General features: G+C 47.1%; 1 protein-coding gene across 4 annotated transcripts in view; it reads right to left on the bottom strand.

The window, feature by feature from the left end:
- LOC117516430 (partitioning defective 3 homolog B-like) overlaps window positions 1–20,107 on the bottom strand; it is a 417,292-nt gene that overhangs the window by 289,654 nt on the left and 107,531 nt on the right. For all 4 annotated transcript variants that reach the window (XM_034177373.1, XM_034177374.1, XM_034177375.1 and 1 more), the window contains exon 5: window positions 12,771–12,853. In XM_034177373.1, coding sequence (XP_034033264.1) covers window positions 12,771–12,853 — 83 coding nt within the window. The remainder of the gene's footprint in view (window positions 1–12,770; window positions 12,854–20,107) is intronic.

The following is a 20,107-nucleotide window of genomic DNA, read 5'->3' as shown; positions in this document are numbered from 1 at the left end:
TTCTTGCAATCTGCAAAATTGTGATGGCATTTTACACCGTTACTCAACATTCTGTCGACTGAACAACTGATTTACAAACTAAAAACGTAGAGTTGAATTCAGCATCACAACAATCACAAAATGCAGCCCAATTTCTGAGAGCGGGAGATACGCCGAATTTTTAGGCACACTGTAACACAACGTGTCAAGACGGAATTACTCCTGCCTGAATTGGGAAGATTTTCTTGATATCTGCACACCATAAACAATTCTGAGCATAACAGCAGGAAACAGATGGTTCTGATGCCAACGCTGCTGTTGTATCTCTTTAAATCATTTGTTCCTGCTGACACGGCTCTAGACCGCAGCTCCCTGGGTACAGAAGATTGTCCTCCAACCAAAGGGTCAGGGGATCAAACCACAATTATTTGTGTCTGTGGTTAGAGTGTCCTTAAGCAGGACTGAACCCCAAATTGCTCAGTCTACATTAACCTGCATCTGCAGGTGGTCTCCAGGCTGTAGAAATCACTCCCATGGCTGGTGGCAGAATAAACTCTCACCAAGTTCAAAAGTACATACAGGTGAAGAATGCTGTGGAATTAAGGTGTCGGTGAATAGCATGTTCATCAAAAAATAAACGGAACAAAAAGGCATCTGCGTGCATCCTCCAGCAGTAATTTATACCATGGGTGTTGTGTGGGCCGCTGAAGAGGAGGTACTGCTGGCCCACCACCACAAGATGGCGCCCTGCTTGAAGTGTGGGCTTCAAGCACGAGAGGGCGTCGGAGCGACCGGGAGTGACAGCTGTCACTCATCCACTACTCATCACCACCACCATAAAGGCCGGACTGCAACTCCACCTCCCCGCCGAGAAATCAGCTACCATTCAGGTAATTTCTCTGCTAAGCTTAACTGTGACTAATAGTCTGATCTCATTTGCAGCCGTTTTCCTGTGACGGTGTCCTTATCTGCGGTATTGGCGTTTGGTGTGGACTGCGACGGCTTCGCCTCACACCCCAAACCAGATAAGTGGTTTCACAGGAGCTGCACGAGTGTGTGATTGGAGGTGGAGATTTTCCCTCCTAACTGTATACAGACTGTGGGATTACTGAGTGTGCGAACTCACACTCATCAGGACTGTCTCTGTTCTCTGCCAGCAGTACCGGGTCTGACTGCTGAAGACAGCGGCCACCTGGGGCGCAGGGCTTGGCGGCTCCGGTGTTCTTCAGATCCGTTGGTGGTGGAAGCTGTGTGGGATCCGGCTCTTCTCTCACCAGGCGTCTTCTATCGTCGAGCCTGCCCACACTCACCTGGTGTATAATTGACATTCCACCATATTGTTATTGTCTGTACGTCGTCGTGCGATTCACAACATTAAATTGTTACTTTTGGCTTATCCATTGTCCGTTCATTAACGCCCCCTGTTGTGGGTTCGTGTCACGACACTTTCACAACAATGGGAATCCCTTTGTTCAATTACTGCATTAGGAAGTCACAACAACCACCTGTGTAGTCAAATTTCTATTTTTTTCCTTTTACAAAATTTAAAGACAGAAGATGTTGGTGATCATCTCAGTGAGGACAGGTTTACTAACATTAACTACGCAGACCATGTGTTGTGGCCAGCCTTTTGGCTGCCTCTCTCCTCTTCCCTTTCTCTCCTCTTGTGTGTTGTCTATTTTTCCCCCAGATGGCGCACTCAGAGCCGAGGAACACCCGCTGCTCATCATCGACACACACCTGACGTCCATGAGCGGCTCATCAGCAGTGGGTTACTTAAACACAGGCTTTCTGCTCATTGACTGCCAGATTCTTCCATGATCCAAGAGCCAAGCCAGATGCTTGCATTGCATCTTGACCGCGAAGCTTCCATGACCTTGACCTTGTCTTTCCTGCCGCTTCCATGCACTCTGACATCTGAGTTCTCCGCAGCTCATTCCAAAGTAACCCAGCCAACTCTAACTTCTGTATTAGAGCTCGCTGTTTTTTCTGGTGTTTCCAGACACTCTTCTGTGCGGCTTCGATGTTGTTTATGCTCGTGGCTCCACGACCATCTGCACCACATCATATTGGAACTCTCCAGCTCTCAGCTACAGAGCACGTAGCTCTGCCACACTTCAGTTAAGTTCCTTTGTGTTCTGAGATCCCGCTCTCACACTGTTCCTGTCAGTGACTGTGCTTGACTAAGAACTGTTTCCAAGAACTGGCTCCAAGAACTGTTCCAAGAACTAGTACCAAGAACTGTTTCCCTAGAACTGTATGAACTCTGATACTGAACCACTAAGAACTTTCCAAGTCATTTCTAAATTCAAGACCTACTTAATTGGAACTGCATCACAAGACACACCTGACCTCTGAAGATAACTCATGAACCGTGAACGATTCCTGAACAGCAAACCTTATTTCCAGAACTGTGAACATTCCTGTTGTAAGCCTTCAGTGAACTGCTTATTGTTAAAGGCTTCACTGTTACTGTCACTCACCTCCTCTCTCCTCCGTTCTCCTAGTTTCTGTTCTCGACTCCAGTACCATATACTCCAGGATTTCAGTTCTCTTACAAGACTGGCTCGGGAAACTGCAGCTACCCAATTTCCACTGCTACGAGCGGACTGACTCTCCACTCTGCAGGCACCCCCAGTGCAGCATTATTATTTGTCCAGTTATTGTAAATAAATATGTTTTCATTCTCAACTAGTTCTGTTCCTTGCTCCCAGCATATGAGTGTACTCGTCCGTTCACGTCCGGACCTCTAACCATAACACCATGCGGTCTGTGACTCAATGGCTGCCCTGATTGAAGCCCTTGAAAAGCTGAGAGGGGGCAGTGTTGGGGCACCTAAAGGGTCCATTGCATCTCACACTTGAGCCAGTCTTTCAATAATTTCCAGGATTTTGCAGTCAAAAGTGTATCTGTGTGAGGTGAAAGTGTCAAAATTATCAAGAGATTTACTGACAGTGGCATTCATGTCTCCAGGTTCTTGGCCTTTGAGGTTGTAAGATGCCTAAGAAAAGCTCATGGAGACATGATGTCTCTGGACAGAGGTGTCTGGTGATGCTGACAGATTTGTAGGAAATTGAAGGTCCAAGTGTTTTGAATACTGATATTTCCTGTCTTACTGTATGGTCATTGCCTTCAATCACCGGTGACTGAAGGCAATGTGTTTCTGTGGGCATGATCCAGCACACAAGTGTCTCAGTGCTGCTGATCCCAGCAACTGAAAAAGATCAAGGGGACCCCAAACATTTCACCTGGCAGCAGCAGGCAGATGGGTACTTTCAAGAGGTGGCGATGGCCCAGTTGCCTGACTGGGTAGTTGCTGTCCACGACCTGGGGTGGTCCCATGTTGTAGTGAATGTGGTCTACTTTTAGGGGAACAAAGGTCTGTCAGTGCGGGCCTGCAACCTTACCCCAGCCCAATGTGGCGTCAGTACAGGCTTTGAAACCTTGATGTACTTTTGTGACTTACTGATTAGGGTATGAACATAAAAAAGAGCCACTAGACAAGCAAGAGAAAAAGTAAAATAAATAAAAAAAACAGATGCGAGGAGATAAATTACAATAATCAATTCCTGTCCCCTCAGGAACTAATGCTGCAGTTCTAAGCACAATGGTGTGCCTGGTTTGAGATAAATCTCATTGCAACTCTCCTCAATCATAGGTACCGTGTTTTTGTTTTTTCTGTGTGCATATTTGTGACAGAGAGAGTTGAAAACTAAACTTAATGCTTGAGAGTATCTGAATAAAATAAACTATTTTTCTCAGTCCTGTAACTTTTCCTGGGGGATTATGAGGAGTTCCCAAGCCAGCTAGGAAATATAAATCCTGTAAATTTCCTAGGTCTTCCCCAGGGCCTCCTTCCAGTTGGACCTGCCTAAATGACCTCTGCAGGGAGATGACTGGGGACATCCTCACCAGATGCCAGAACCACCTCAACCAGCTCCTTTTAATGCAAACAAGTAATGGCTCTACTCCAAGTCCCTCCTGGATAACTCTCCCCTGACCCAGAGGAGACAATCCACCTTTTTCGACAGAGGACCACGGTCTCAGATTTGGAGGTGCTGACCCTCAACCCAGTCGCTTCACACTCGACCTCAACCCTGTCTCATGGACACCAGAGGTTGCTGTCTTATGAAGCCAATAGATCTACATCATCCACAAAAAACAGAGATGCAATTCTGAGGTCACCAAACTGGACACCCTCCAGTCCCTGAATGCTGCTTGAAATCCTGTCCATGAACATCATGAGCAGGATTGGTGACAAGGGGCAGCCCTGCCTGAGTCCAACACACACCGAGAACAAATGGGTGTTGCATAAAACTAATACAATATAAAGCTGACACTCATCATGTTATAGTAGCTGCGTGCATGTATTATTGGTTTGCGGCAGTGAAGCTTTTGTGATGAAACAAACTGTTCAACCAACATACTAAAAGAGGCCAACAGGTCTGCCTATACATATAGTTGAGAAATATGTTGTATATGTTAAAAAACAAAACACCAAAAGTCCAACTATCTCCCCTTAAAGATATCAGACCAGAACTCCACCAACCAGTTTAGGAGTGGAAAAACAAGTGAGCAGCCGAAGGGACTTACTTTCAACATTTAAATGTTCAACATCTCTGGTGAAACATGCAGGAGACCACCCAAAAAGGAACAAAAATAATAATAATAATTCTTGGTGAAACTGCACAGATGTTGCTGCTTACATTGTATTTGTCATACATCCACCTATTCCTAAAGCAGGCAGCTCAGCAGGTAAGGAGTCGAGCTACCAATGTTGACCTGTGTCTGATTCCTAGTCATGCTACATGTCTGTCCTTAGACAAGACACTTAATCTACAATGTCCCAGTCCATCCAGCTGTAAATGGATACTGGCCTTGACTGGGACGTAATTTGTGATGGACTTGTGCCCCATATGGGGGAGTCAGATTCTCATCCGCTTCATGCTTAAGAATCATGAGGTAAACACCAGCACCAACGGCCTTCAGGGCCACATGTGCAACTAAAAAATTAAGACTTACAGTAGTGTTCAGAATAATAGTAGTGCTATGTGACTAAAAAGATTAATCCAGGTTTTGAGAATATTTCTTATTGTTACATGGGAAACAAGGTACCAGTAGATCCAGTAGATTCTCACAAATCCAACAAGACCAAGCATTCATGATATGCACACTCTTAAGGCTATGAAATTGGGCTATTAGTAAAAAAAATTGTTGTTCACAATGACAATGACACATTGTTCACAATGACAGTAGTGTGGCATTCAGTCAGTGAGTTTGTCAATTTTGTGGAACAAACAGGTGTGAATCAGGTGTCCCCTATTTAAGGATGAAGCCATCACCTGTTGAACATGGTTTTCTCTTTGAAAGCCTGAGGAAAATGGGACGTTCAAGACATTTTTCAGAAGAACAGCGTAGTTTGATTAAAAAAGGTGATTGGAGAGGGGAAAACTTATACGCAGGTGCAAAAAATTATAGGCTGTTCATCTACAATGATCTCCAATGCTTTAAAATGGACAACAAAAAAAAAGACGCGTGGAAGAAAACAGAAAACAACCATCAAAATGGATAGAAGAATAACCAGAATGGCAAAGGCTCACCCATTGATCAGCTCCAGGATGATCAAAGACAGTCTGGAGTTACCTGTAAGTGCTGTGACAGTTAGAAGACGCCTGTGTGAAGCTAATTTATTTGCAAGAATCCCCCGCAAAGTCCCTCTGTTAAATAAAAGACACGTGCAGAAGAGGTTACAATTTGCCAAAGAACACATCAACTGGCCTAATGAATATTTTGTGGACTGATGAGAGTAAAATTGTTCTTTTTGGGTCCAAGGGCCGCAGACAGTTTGTGAGACGACCCCCAAACTCTGAATTCAAGCCACAGTTCACAGTGAAGACAGTGAAGCATGGTGGTGCAAGCATCATGATATGGGCATGTTTCTCCTACTATGGTGTTGGGCCTTTATATCGCATACCAGGTATCATGGATCAGTTTGGATATGTCAAATACTTGAAGAGGGCATGTTGCCTCATGCTGAAGAGGACATGCACTTGAAATGGGTGTTTCTGTTGTGTGGGCCGCTGAAGAGGAGGTACTGCTGGCCCACCACCACCAGAGGGCGTCCTGCCTGGAGTGCGGGCTCCAGGCACCAGAGGGCGCTGCCGCCTCACAGGAGCAGCCGGGGTGACAGCTGTCACTTATCACCGACGACAGCTGTCATCAATCATCAGATCCACAATGGTATATCAGCAAGACGGCATCTCCACCTCATTGCCGAGATATCGTTCTACCTGAAAGGTAATCCTCAGCCTGACAGCTTGATTGAAAGCCTTTTTTTGTGATTTTGTGAGTGATACCAGACTTTTTCTCCAACGAGAGGTGGAGGTAGCTTCCCTGCCGTGCAGATTGCTGGGTGCAGACGCACCCACGTTTAACTGTGTTTTTGTTCCTCGCCAGCAGTACCAGGTCCGACACGCGGAGGCAGTGGCCACCTGGGAGTTCGGGACTTGGCGGCTCCAGTATTCCCGGGGTCTGGTGGCGGAGGAAATCGTGTGGTTCCGGTGCTGCTTTGGACAGGCGTCTCCTATCCTCGAGCCTGCCCACACGACACCTTGTAATTTGACCTTCGATCTATTGTGTGATCTGTTGTGTTTGTTGTGCACGTTCGCAACAGTAAAGTGTTGTTATTTGACCTATTTCCATTGTCCGTTCATTTGCGCCCCCTGTTGTGGGTCCGTGTACTTACACTTTCCCAACAGGATATCTCGGCCAGCGTCATGGATCCCGAGGGGCGTCAACCGGCTGTTGAACGGCCAATGGAAGAACAGGGCGCACAGGCGTCCGCAGGAGGGGTGATCGGTGAGTTGCTGCGGCTCTCCCTCCCGTCGACCCTGTGCGTAACAGTGACGTTCCACTGGTCGTTCAACGACCCCTCCCACCTTCCCCGGAAGCATACATAAGCCCCCCAGAGCCGTACGGAGGCTGTGTGGAGACGTGCGCGGATTTCCTTATGCAGTGTTCGCTCGTCTTCGCACAGCGTCCCGTCATGTACGCGACTGAAGCTAGCAAAGTAGCTTATGTGATAAATCTGCTTCGTGGTGAGGCACGCGCTTGGGCTACAGCGCTCTGGGAGCAAAATTCACGGCTCCTTCTGACATATGATGGGTTTGTGAGGGAGTTCAGAACAGTGTTTGATCACCCAAATAGAGGAGAGACCGCTTCAGCTGTGCTGCTGTCAATGAGACAGGGGCGTCGGAGCGCAGCTGCCTATGCAGTCGACTTCCGCATCGCGGCTGCGAGGTCAGGCTGGAATAGCACTGCCCTCCGTGCCGCCTTTGTAAACGGACTGTCACTGGTTCTAAAGGAGCACCTGGTGGTTAAGGATGAACCGCGGGATTTAGATGGGCTTATCGATCTCGTCATACGATTAGACAATCGGTTGGAGGAACGCCGTCGGGAACGAGACGAAGGGCGTGGCCGGGCACGCGCCGTCCCTCTCCCTTCCGGTTCCGATCGCATTCCGCCCTCCCCACGCTCCACGGCCCCTGCGCCTCGTGTGGTTACAGCTCCCCCTGCTGACGAAGCTATGGACACGAGCAGGGCCACATTTAGAGCACCAAGTAGACAGAGGAGGCTGGACCACGGGGCGTGTTTTGTTTGTGGCTCGATAGAGCATCAGTTGAGAGACTGCCCCGTGCGGTTAAACACCAACGCCCGCCCTTAGAGACTGGGCTAGGGGTGGGCTGAGACATTCACGTGGGACACACCCACATTGCTACACGACTCCCAGTTACAATCCTGTATGAGGATTTAACCCTGAAGGCCCCAGCACTGGTGGACACGGGCTCTGAAGGGAATCTGTTAGACAGCAGATGGGCCAGGGAGATAGGGCTCCCTCTGGTGGCTCTTACCTCGCCTGTGCAGGTACGAGCACTAGATGGCTCCCTCCTCCCTCCAATCACGCATAGGACACCACCTGTAACTCTGGTGGTGTCAGGGAATCACCGGGAGGAGATCGAGTTTTTTGTGACTTCAACTACCTCCCGTGTGATCTTGGGGTTTCCCTGGATGTTGAAACACAATCCCCGGATCGACTGGCCATCCGGGGTAGTGGTTCAGTGGAGCGAGACCTGCCATCGGGTATGTTTAGGTTCCTCGGTACCCCCCGGTTCCCAGGCTAAGGAGGAGGTCAGAGTCCCACCCAATCTAGGGACGGTGCCGGTGGAGTACCACGACCTGGTTGACGTGTTCAGGAAGGATCTGGCGCTCACCCTTCCCCCCACCGTCCGTACGATTGTGCCATTGATTTGGTTCCAGGCGGTGAGTTCCCGTCCAGCAGGCTGTACAACCTCTCACGGCGGCCTGAGCACGAATCAATGGAGACCTACATCCGGGACTCTTTAGCCTCCGGGTTGATCCGGAATTCCACCTCCCCGATGGGTGCAGGTTTCTTTTTTGTGGGCAAAAAAAGACGGCGGACTTAGTCCATGCATTGATTACAGGGGACTGAACGAAATCACGGTTCGTAATCGATACCCATTGCCCCTGTTGGATTCGGTGTTCACGCCCCTGCATGGAGCCCGAATATTCACCAAGCTAGATCTTAGAAATGCGTATCACCTGGTTCGGATCCGGAAGGGAGACGAGTGGAAGACGGCATTTAACACCCCTTTAGGCCACTTTGAGTACCTGGTCATGCCGTTCGGTCTTACAAACGCCCCTGCGACGTTCCAAGCTTTGGTTAATGATGTCTTGCGGGATTTCCTGCACCGATTCGTCTTTGTATATCTGGACGATATACTCATCTTTTCTCCGGATCCTGAGACCCATGTCCGACATGTACGTCAGGTCCTGCAGCGGTTGTTGGAGAACCGGCTGTTTGTGAAGGGCGAGAAGTGTGAGTTCCACCGCACATCTTTGTCCTTCCTGGGGTTTATCATCTCCTCCAACTCCGTCGCTCCTGATCCGGCCAAGGTTGCGGCGGTGAGAGACTGGCCCCAACCCACAAGCCGTAGGAAGCTGCAACAGTTCCTCGGCTTTGCTAATTTCTACAGGAGGTTCATTAAGGGCTACAGTCAGGTAGTTAGCCCCCTGACCGCCCTGACCTCACCAAAAGTCCCCTTCACCTGGTCGGATCGTTGCGATGCCGCGTTCAAGGAGTTGAAACGGCGCTTCTCGTCTGCACCAGTTCTGGTGCAGCCCGATCCTAGCCGCCAGTTAGTGGTTGAAGTGGACACCTCGGACTCAGGGATAGGAGCCGTGCTATCCCAGAGCGGGAAGACCGATAAGGTCCTTCACCCGTGTGCCTATTTTTCCCGCAGGTTGACCCCGGCCGAACGGAACTATGACGTCGGCAATCAAGAACTCCTTGCGGTGAAAGAGGCTCTTGAGGAGTGGAGACATCTGTTGGAGGGAACATCCGTGCCATTTACGGTTTTCACTGACCACCGGAACCTGGAGTATATCAGGACCGCCAAGCGGCTGAATCCCAGGCAAGCCCGCTGGTCACTGTTCTTCGGCCGTTTTGACTTCCGGATCACCTACCGTCCCGGGACCAAAAACCAGAGATCGGATGCCTTGTCCCGGGTACATGAAGACGAAGTCAAAACGGAGTTGTCGGATCCACCGGAACCCATCATCCCGGAGTCCACTATCGTGGCCACCCTCACCTGGGACGTTGAGAGAACCGTCCGGGAGGCCCTGGCACGAAGCCCGGACCCCGGGACTGAGCCGAAGAATAGACTCTACGTCCCACCAGAAGCTAGGGCTGCAGTTCTGGACTTCTGTCACGGTTCTAAGCTCTCCTGTCATCCCGGGGTGCGAAGAACCGTGGCAGTTGTCCGGCAGCGCTTCTGGTGGGCGTCCCTAGAGGCCGACGTCCGGGATTATATCCAGGCCTGTACCATCTGCGCCAGGGGCAAGGCCGACCATCGCAAGGCCTCGGGATTGCTACAGCCGCTGCCCGTGCCTCATCGCCCCTGGTCCCACATCGGCCTGGATTTTGTCACGGGCCTCCCGCCGTCCCAGGGCAACACCACCATTCTCACGATAGTGGACCGATTCTCCAAGGCGACCCACTTCGTGGCCCTCCCGAAGCTCCCAACAGCCCAGGAGACAGCGGACCTCCTGGTCCGCCACGTCGTCCGGCTGCATGGGATTCCAACAGACATTGTCTCTGATCGTGGTCCCCAGTTCTCCTCGCACGTCTGGAGGAGCTTCTGCCGGGAACTGGGGGCCACGGTAAGTCTCTCATCCGGGTATCATCCCCAAACCAACGGGCAAGCAGAACGGGCCAATCAAGAAATGGAGCAGACCCTGCGTTGCGTGACAGCCGCGCACCCGGCGGCCTGGAGTACCCATCTGGCCTGGATCGAGTACGCCCACAACAGCCAAGTGTCATCCGCCACCGGCCTCTCCCCTTTTGAGGTGTGTCTGGGGTATCAGCCCCCGTTATTCCCGGTGGTTGAGGGAGAGGTCGGTGTGCCCTCGGTCCAGGCCCACCTGCGGAACTGCCGTCGGGTGTGGCGTGCCGCCCGTTCTGCTTTGCTGAAGGCCCGGATGAGGACAAAGGCCCATGCAGACCGGCGGCGGACCCCGGCTCCTACGTATCGTCCTGGGCAGGAAGTGTGGTTGTCTACCAAGGACATTCCACTGCAAGTGGCCTCTCCAAAACTACAAGAACGGTACATAGATCCTTTCAAAATTCTCAAGGTCATCAGTCCCGCCTGAGGCTTCAGCTTCCGGCCTCATTGCGGATCCATCCCGTGTTCCACGTGTCCAGGATTAAACCACACCACACCTCACCCCTCTGCACTCCGGGTCCGACACCACCTCCTGCCCGGATCATCGATGGCGAGCCGGCTTGGACAGTGCGCCGGTTTTTGGATGTTCGACGGATGGGCCGGGGCTTCCAGTATCTGGTGGACTGGGAGGGGTACGGCCCCGAAGAACGCTCCTGGGTGAAGAAGAGCTTCATCCTGGACCCGGCCCTCCTGGCCGACTTCTACCGCCGCCACCCGGACAAGCCCGGTGGGGGGGGTCCTGTTGTGTGGGCCGCTGAAGAGGAGGTACTGCTGGCCCACCACCACCAGAGGGCGTCCTGCCTGGAGTGCGGGCTCCAGGCACCAGAGGGCGCTGCCGCCTCACAGGAGCAGCCGGGGTGACAGCTGTCGCTTATCACCGACGACAGTTGTCATCAATCATCAGATCCACAATGGTATATCAGCAAGACGGCATCTCCACCTCATTGCCGAGATATCGTTCTACCTGAAAGGTAATATCCTCAGCCTGACAGCTTGATTGAAAGCCTTTTTTTGTGATTTTGTGAGTGATAACAGACTTTTTCTCCAACGAGAGGTGGAGGTAGCTTCCCTGCCGTGCAGATTGCTGGGTGCAGACACACCCACGTTTAACTGTGTTTTTGTTCCTCGCCAGCAGTACCAGGTCCGACACGCGGAGGCAGTGGCCACCTGGGAGTTCGGGACTTGGCGGCTCCAGTATTCCCGGGGTCTGGTGGCGGAGGAAATCGTGTGGTTCTGGTGCTGCTTTGGACAGGCGTCTCCTATCCTCGAGCCTACCCACACGACACCTTGTAATTTGACCTTCGATCTATTGTGTGATCTGTTGTGTTTGTTGTGCACGTTCGCAACAGTAAAGTGTTGTTATTTGACCTATTTCCATTGTCCGTTCATTTGCGCCCCCTGTTGTGGGTCCGTGTACTTACACTTTCCCAACAGTTTCAACAAGACAATGACTCCAAGCACACTCGTAAACGAGCAAAATCTTGGTTCCAAACCAACAAAATTAATGCCTCGCAGATGTGAAGAAATCATGAAAAACTGTGGTTATACAACTAAATATTAGTTTAGTGATTCACAGGATTGCTAAAAAAAAGCAGTTTGAACATAATAGTTTTGAGTTTGTAGCGTCAGCAGATGCTACTATTATTGTGAACACCCCCTTTTCTACTTTTTTTTTTACTAATAGCCCAATTTCAAAGCCTTAAGAGTGTGCATATCATGAATGCTTGGTCTTGTTGGATTTGTGAGAATCTACTGAATCTACTGGTACCTTGTTTCCCATGTAACAATAAGAAATATACTCAAAACCTGGATTAATCTTTTTAGTCACATAGCACTTCTATTATTCTGAACACTACTATATTACGTCTTCGATTTTAATGGATGCATCTTTTTGCAGCTTTCTTCAAACTGTTCTCTTGGTTTTCTTTCTGCAGGAGTTTCTACAAAGTGCATTCAATCTGTCTAGACTCTGATGTTATAGTTGAAATGACTTTGCTGTATTCTGCAGAAGAATCTATTTTCAGCAAACAGTATTGTACCCACATGGCATCCTCATTGTTAATACACCATGCGGTAGTCTGTTTTATGCAAGTCATTTCATCTTTCCCCATGTCTATAAAACAATAGTTTTTACAATAAAAAAATGAAGTCATCTCTATTCTACGTTACTGTCCTACTACCTCTAAATCCTGTTCTAAACTGACCTGTGTCCAGCCTCATATCCGAGCTACCACACAGTGAAGCACATTTCACAGCCCGCAGACTGTCTCACACACACACACACACACACACACACACACACACACACACACACACACACACACACACACACACACACACACACACACACACACCCCTGACGCCATCTAATCCAGTGGAAGTGTCAGGCTGTCAAACAAAGCCTGCACTGTTAATCCAAGCCACCAAACATGGCTATGAACAATCTGGCTGCCACATCAATGTTGAAAAAATAAACTCCAACACTCTTACCTGAAGTTAAACTGCTTCATCTTGGCGGTCTGCTCCTCCTTGCGCAGGCGGTCTACAGCGCCTCGTAACACATCGCTAATTTCCTGTGAAAACACATGCAGGTACACACAGTCAACATGGAGATGAAACCTGGAATGGTAAATTAACTGTTGCTACTTCAAACACACACACACACACACACACACAAAAAAAAACCCAAATCACAGCCTGTAAATCCATAAGAGGAGGCCCTTCAGCCATTATCAGAATCAACCCTACAGGCATCATCAATCACCTATGCTGACGGCGCCGAGAGTACACTGCTGGACCTTGAGCTCTCTATTGCACGCTGCTGTCCTGCTTTATGCTCAAGCTACGTGCATTTCTGTCTCTCCACCCTCCCACCCACCCCAACCCTATGTCGGGGAAGGGTCTATTAGTAACAACGACGACAAAAACTCAACAACCCCGGGGCAAACAAATAAAAGCAGAGATGGGTAAAGAAAGAATGAAAATGACAAACTGATGTGAGACGCTCAAACACACTGGAGGCAGTGAGAGAGAGAGAGAGAGAGAAGGTGAAACTGCCCCAACATGCTGAGGACAAGAAGGGTGCAATTATGTCCTTCTGCCCCATCACTTTCATTGTGTCACCAGTACTTAATGGCTGAAATGCTCCCGCCCACTAGCCCACTTATAACTGCACCCCACCTTCACGGTCACAGTCTCTGGTGGACCTTTTGCATGAATGCATGACCAGCAAATGTACTGACACACTAAAGTGTATCATGGAAAATCTAAAATAAATTGATATTCATGAATGCATACATGCACCAACATGTCAGCTGCACAAATAGTGACCCAATTATGTAGCACGCGTGCGCATGTGTGTGTGTGTGGGGGGGGATATCAAGGAGTAATATGCATCTTCAGTGCGGCATCACAACTGTTTCAAAGACATGAGAGGAGCCAACATGAGAGAGGTGCACCTGCTGTACATCCAGTTTGACAGGAATTCCAGTGTAAACCTGATGTGTAACAACACAGAACCCAGCACAGGACACACATGATCCAAATTTGTCACCTTCATATCTCAAACACAAAACAGTTAATTTAAATATTAGGAGCCATAAAGCCCAGCAGAACTGAAATGATCTGATGGTCAGTTAATCATCACAGGAGCTCAGTGGTTAGCACGCTTGTCTCACAGCAAGAAGGTCTGGGTTCAATTCCACTCAGTTCCTTTCTGCATGGAGTTTAAATGTCCTCTCCATTTCTGCACAGATTTTCCCCTGGAAGCTCCGGGTTCCTCCCCCTATCAAAAACATGTACATCACGATCTCTGCCCCGACCAAGGCTCTGTCTAGGCATCTGAAGTTGGACCCCAGGTCCTGGACTTTGGCTGACCACTGCTGCTGGTGGCTGGATTGTGTCTAACTGTAATTACGACAGGTTAAACACAGAGGACAAAGTTCGGAAAGTACAGTGAGGAAAATAAGTATTTGAGCACCCTGCGATTTTGCAAGTTCTCCCACTTAGAAATCATGGAGGGGTCTGAAATTTTCATCTTAGGTTCATGTCCACTGTGAGAGACATAATCTAAAAAAAAATTCCGGAAATCACAATGTATAATTTTTTTAATAATTTATTTGTATGTTACTGCTGCAAATAAGTATTTGAACACCTGTGAAAATCAATGTTAATATTTAGTACAGTAGCCTTTGTTTGCAATTACAGAGGTCAAATGTTTCCTGTAGTTTTTCACCAGGTTTTCACACACTGCAGCAGGGATTTTGGTCCACTGTTCCATACAGATCTTCTCTAGATCTTTCAGGTTTGGAGTTTCAGCTCCCTCCAAAGATTTTCTATTGAGTTCAGGTCTGGAGACTGGCCAGGCCACTCAAGGACCTTGAAATGCTTCTTACGGAGCCCCGCCTTAGTTGTCCTGGCTGTGTGTTTGGGGTCATTGTCATGCTGGAAGACCCAGCCATGACCCATCTTCAATGCTCTTACTGAGGGAAGGAGGTTGTTTGCCAAAATATCACAATACATGACCCCATCCATCATCCCTTCAATACAGTGCAGTTGTCCTGTCCCCCTTGCAGAAGAGCACCCCCAGAGTATGATGTTTCCACCCCCATGCTTCACGGATGGGATGGTTTTCTTGGGGTTGTTCTCATCCTCTAAACATGGTAAGTGGAGTTGATTCCAAAAAGCTCTATTCTGGTCTCATCTGACCACATGACCTTCTCCCATGCCTCCTCTGGATCATCCAGATGGTCACTGGTGAACTTCAAACGGGCCTGGACATGTGCTGGCTTGAGCAGGGGGACCTTGCTGCCCTGCAGGATTTTAAACCATGACAGCATCATGTGTCACTAATGTAATCTTTGTGACTGTGGTCACAGCTCTCTTGTCTCTTGCTTGCCTGTTGTCCTATAGTCCATCCCAGCCTTGTGCATGTCTACAGTTTTGTCCCTGGTGTCCTTACACAGCTCTTTGGTCTTGGCTATGGTGGACAGGTTGGAGTGTGATTGATTGAGAGTGTGAACAGGTGTCTTTTATACAGGTAACAAGTTCAAACAGGTGCAACTAATACAGGTAAAGAGTGCAGAATAAGAGGGCTTCTTAAAGAAAAATTAACAGGTCTGTGTGAGCCAGAATTCTTGCTGGTTGGTAGGGGATCAAATACTTATTTGCAACAGTAACATACAAATAAATTATTAAAAAAATCATACATTGTGATTTCCGGAATTTTTTTTTTTTTTTTTAAGATTATGTCTCTCACAGTGGACATGCACCTAAGATGAAAATTTCAGACCTGATTTCTAAGTGGGAGAACTTGCAAAAGTGCAGGGTGTTCAAATACTTATTTTCCTCACCGTATGTATCTGTGTATGTACAATGAAAATAAAAGGTCCTTCTGGTCATCAAAATAGTATTTTAAAAGTGAATTCAACATTTAATCCATTTATCAAGAAAAACAGCCAATTTTGCATTTGTTCCAGCTTTTATTTATAAAGTTTTATTTAGAAGAATTGACTTCTTAGAGGGAATGCAATCATGAAAACCCCGGTCAGATAAATTAATAAGTAACTCTTGTAACACAGTGTGTTTATGACACGTAACAGATATAAAAACAACAATACCTGCATGTACGACTATATATATATATATATATATATATATATATATATATATATATATATATATATATATGATACACACACAAAGAAGCATTTAAAATGTTTATTTTACATTAAAATGAAGAGATCGTGACATAATGCGTGGTGGGAGTCTAATCCCAAAACGAGAGCACTCCTGTTTATCGTGACATAACAGTGGCTTCTTTCAATGGAAGTCATGCTGTGCTCAGCCAATCGGCTTGCAACGCTCATTGCCTGCACCGCTCGCTGCATGTCAACACACAATAAACAAACACTGATGCAATCCCTCCTCTCAAATTGGGTCAAACTGCCACTCTTGTTTCCGTCATAGCAAAACATTTCCCCTTAAATTGATTGTACATTGCCGATCCCAGTTCTCATTACTTGTATTTGCTTTTTTTTCTTTGTACAAATTTCTCTTTTTGAGTTGTTGTTGTTGTTGTTAATGGATGACTGAGCCGTACGACAGCGACGGGGTGTTGTGCAAACATAGGAGAGGCAGGGCGTGTGGCGGTTGTCAAACTGATGACTAACGAGGTGCGCCTGCTTGTCTTTTGTGTATTTCTTGTAAAACAGCAGCTACACGTGGAGCCGTTTGTGTGTTTGCGTGTTCCAGCCAGCGACCCTTCATTCTCATTGTTTACATCACATCATCCAACTGCCTCAACCGAACACATTCAGCTGCAAAATTATAAATTTACACACACACACACAAAAAACCAGTGGGTTAAAAAAGAAAGTGCATACTTTAGTAGCTGTCAGGTTTTTACATCACTGCTACAGGAAAACATCAACAGTAAACAGAGTGGGAGATATTAAGGTCGACTTTCTGTCGTGTTAACATGTATTGCATCACTGCCTGCAAGGTGGTGAAAACCAGCCAAAATGTGGGCGGGAGAAAGTGGCAGCAAGGAAAGTGATGAAGAAAATGAGGGAAAGAGGGAGATGGATGTGAAGCAGAATTCACCTGCTTGTGCCGTTAGTGCTTCACATTAAATATCTCATTTATTAACTGAGAAAAACAGCAGGAAATCCTAATGGATTAAAGAGCAGAGCTCAGCCTTTCGGCTCTTCTAATAAAGAGAAAGAAACTACACAAGATGCACGTAACTCCCAGAGTATCCGGAGAAGTGGTCCAACTTTAGTCTTCAACGTAGCAGGCAGGAAAATCAATTAAAGGGGCAGGACACCTATTTATCACTGTATGAGGCTTAATTACACTTTATCTAGCCTTCGATACTTCCTCCAAGACAAAAAAGGGCAGAAACGTGTCTTACCTATATGTGTTTAAGTGTAATTGGGGGTTTGTGGATGAGTGGTGCAGTGGATAAGTGAAGATTAAGTGATAAGGTATCGAACTGTGGATGTCTATCAGGCCTAGAACTCAATATGTCCAAGAGCCGTGACAGCCAACTAGACTTTGACCCATGGGCACGGCAGTGCAAACGTAGGTGCAGCAAGTGGGACACTCAGCCAACAGAAACACAGTTACATACTTTTTTCAACATACATTATTTCTCCAGAAGTAATAAGATGCTAAGTTATGCTAATAGACTATAAACTGTTAAAGCCCTATTCCCACTTTCACAGATATGCTAGGTCACGGTTTAAAACACTGTCCATACCGTGGAAAGCCTTAAAAGGTTCCAGGAGGGTGAACCGGAAAATTTTCCCGTAAGAATCAAAGTTGCAGTCGTACAGCATGTGTGCTACGGTTGTTTTTACACTCACACTTGTGGGCAACCATGATTTTCACATGGCGCTTTGTCACTGTGTGTCACTTTCCTCGGTAGCGATGTGGAATTAGGGAGGCAGTGAGACACGCAACCACCTTCGCATGTCAGTCAAGACTGTGCGGACAAGCAGTGCTGCTGTAGTCTGGCCAGACGTTCACCCACCAGCCAAAAAGCAGCACACAGGGTTCTTCTTAATGACAACCTGCTTCCAGAAGAAGGAGAGCACTTAGAAAGACGACCCTTTCAAAGCCTCCGCCTGGGGGCTGAAAGTGAACAGAAAGGGTATGATTCACTGGTTTTGTCTTTGGAAATAATCAGGGAATGGGGCACACAACAGTGGTACAGAGGCTATGCACTGATGTTGTTTTTCAACTTTCAATTTATTTTCATTTATCTAGAGCCAAATCACAACAGAGTTGCCTCAAGGCGCTTCACACAAGTAAGGTCTAAGCTTACTAACCCCCAGAGCACCAGTGGTAAGGAAAAACTCCCTCTGAGGAAGAAACCTCAAGCAGACCAGACTCAAAGGGGTGACCCTCTGCTTGGGCCATGCTACAAACATAAATTACAGAACAATTCACAAAACGAATATTCAAGAAATGCTGTTGGTGCACAGGACAGGAGGGTCTCCAGCACAAATACCACACCCATCTCTGGATGGAGCTGCACCTTAAACAGAGAGAAAAAACAGAATCAATTCCTAATAAAATGAATTAAAAGAGCAAAAAGTGTAGAACTACACTATGCCGGTATGCTAGTCATACGAAAGGGAAAATAAGTGCGTCTTAAGTCTGGACTTGAAAGTCTCCACAGAATCTGACTGTTTTATTGACACAGAGATCATTCCACAGAACAGGGGCACGATAAGAGAAAGCTCTGTGACCCGCAGACTTCTTATTCACTTTAGCGACACAAAGTAGTCCTGCACCCTGAGAACGCAAAGCCCGGGCCGGTACGTAAGGTTTAATTAGGTCAGCTAGGTAGGGAGGTGCCAGTCCATGAACAATTTTATAGACTAGTAGCAGAACCTTAAAATCTGATCTCACTGGGACAGGAAGCCAGTGAAGGGATGCCAAAATGTGGTCGAACTGTCATCAAGCCACGCCCTGAGACGGTACTCCTCCATGTTGGATGGGAAGTTATGGAAAGAAATCACTTGTTTACAGCAGCTGAATGTTCCAAAATTCCACAACCTAAAAGCAAAATCCTTTTTTGTGGTGAAGTCAGTGAAGGACAGGTATATGACAAACACTGTGTGGACAAGCCTTCACAACCTGTATAGTTTGGGGAGGTTTTCGGAGCTGCAACAATTAGACTTTTTCCTTTCATATAATAACTAGCTCGTCACTTGGTATCTGCCTACATTTCAGAATTCTAACAATCACCAAACTGAAGGTATCTTTGGATACAGAATAAACTGAAGTTGTGGACACACGACCAAATACCTCCAGTTTTTTTTTTTTTTTTTTTTTTTTTTTTTTAAATCAAAATGTGCCTTTGATTGTTTATTTGTTTGGTCAGGTTATCGGACAAAATGATAACCTCACATCAAAATGACACCAAATACAAATGTTAAAGATGCTCTCCCATAATATTTGATATAACACTGTAATTCATTTCATAAAAAAATTATATTTTAGTTCATTGAATAGGATTTTTCCCACACAAATTTCACTGAATTTTGAAAAAAGGGATTAATGCACATAATCACCTCTCCCCAGATTTTAAAAACACAACTGTGATAAAGATTCATATCTATGCCAAAAAAAAAAGTACACACCTAGACTGTCTGAGTCTGCCCCTTTATGTAAAAACACAAACTGAAATGTGATGAAAACTCTGAAAAAGTATGAATGTGACAAACTGAAGAAGTCTGTCACAGCACGGTGAAAACCACACTCCTGGACTTAAAATAAGATGGGAGACGAGACGAGACAGAGACAGAGACAGAGACAGAGAGATGCAGGTTTAAGTAGAGTGGGAATTTAAGGAATGCAACAATGAACTTCTGGCTCTGTGGCGAAGATGAGGAGTATCGCTTGCATTGTGAGGAAACGTCATCGATAATATTTTGTTCTTGTGACGTGCTTCTCTGTGCACGGTGCAGCACGCATGTGTCTCAGTGCTCAGGACTCCAGCAGCTGGACAAGGCCAAGGGGATGGACACCTACGTGTCACTTGGCTGCAGCAGATAGATAGTTTTGGATCAGATGGACCCACGATAGTTCCTTATTAGTGTGGTGGATAAAGTGACACATGACCTGTTTTTTTTATTATTGTTGTTTTTTAGGTAAAAAGTGACAGTGAAGCTGACAAAAACAAGTCTCCTGCCAAACAGCTGTTTTACATCATTTGTATTCTAAACTACTTTACAAGCTGCAGCACAGTTTGGTTTAATGACAATTAGAAAAGTGCTGCAGGTTTTTCCAGCTGTTGAACACACACAAGCACACAC

This window comes from Thalassophryne amazonica, chromosome 1 (genome assembly GCF_902500255.1).
Source record: "Thalassophryne amazonica chromosome 1, fThaAma1.1, whole genome shotgun sequence".
In the NCBI taxonomy this organism is placed as follows: Eukaryota; Metazoa; Chordata; class Actinopteri; order Batrachoidiformes; family Batrachoididae; genus Thalassophryne; species Thalassophryne amazonica.
This window is presented reverse-complemented; position numbering and strand designations above follow the sequence as displayed.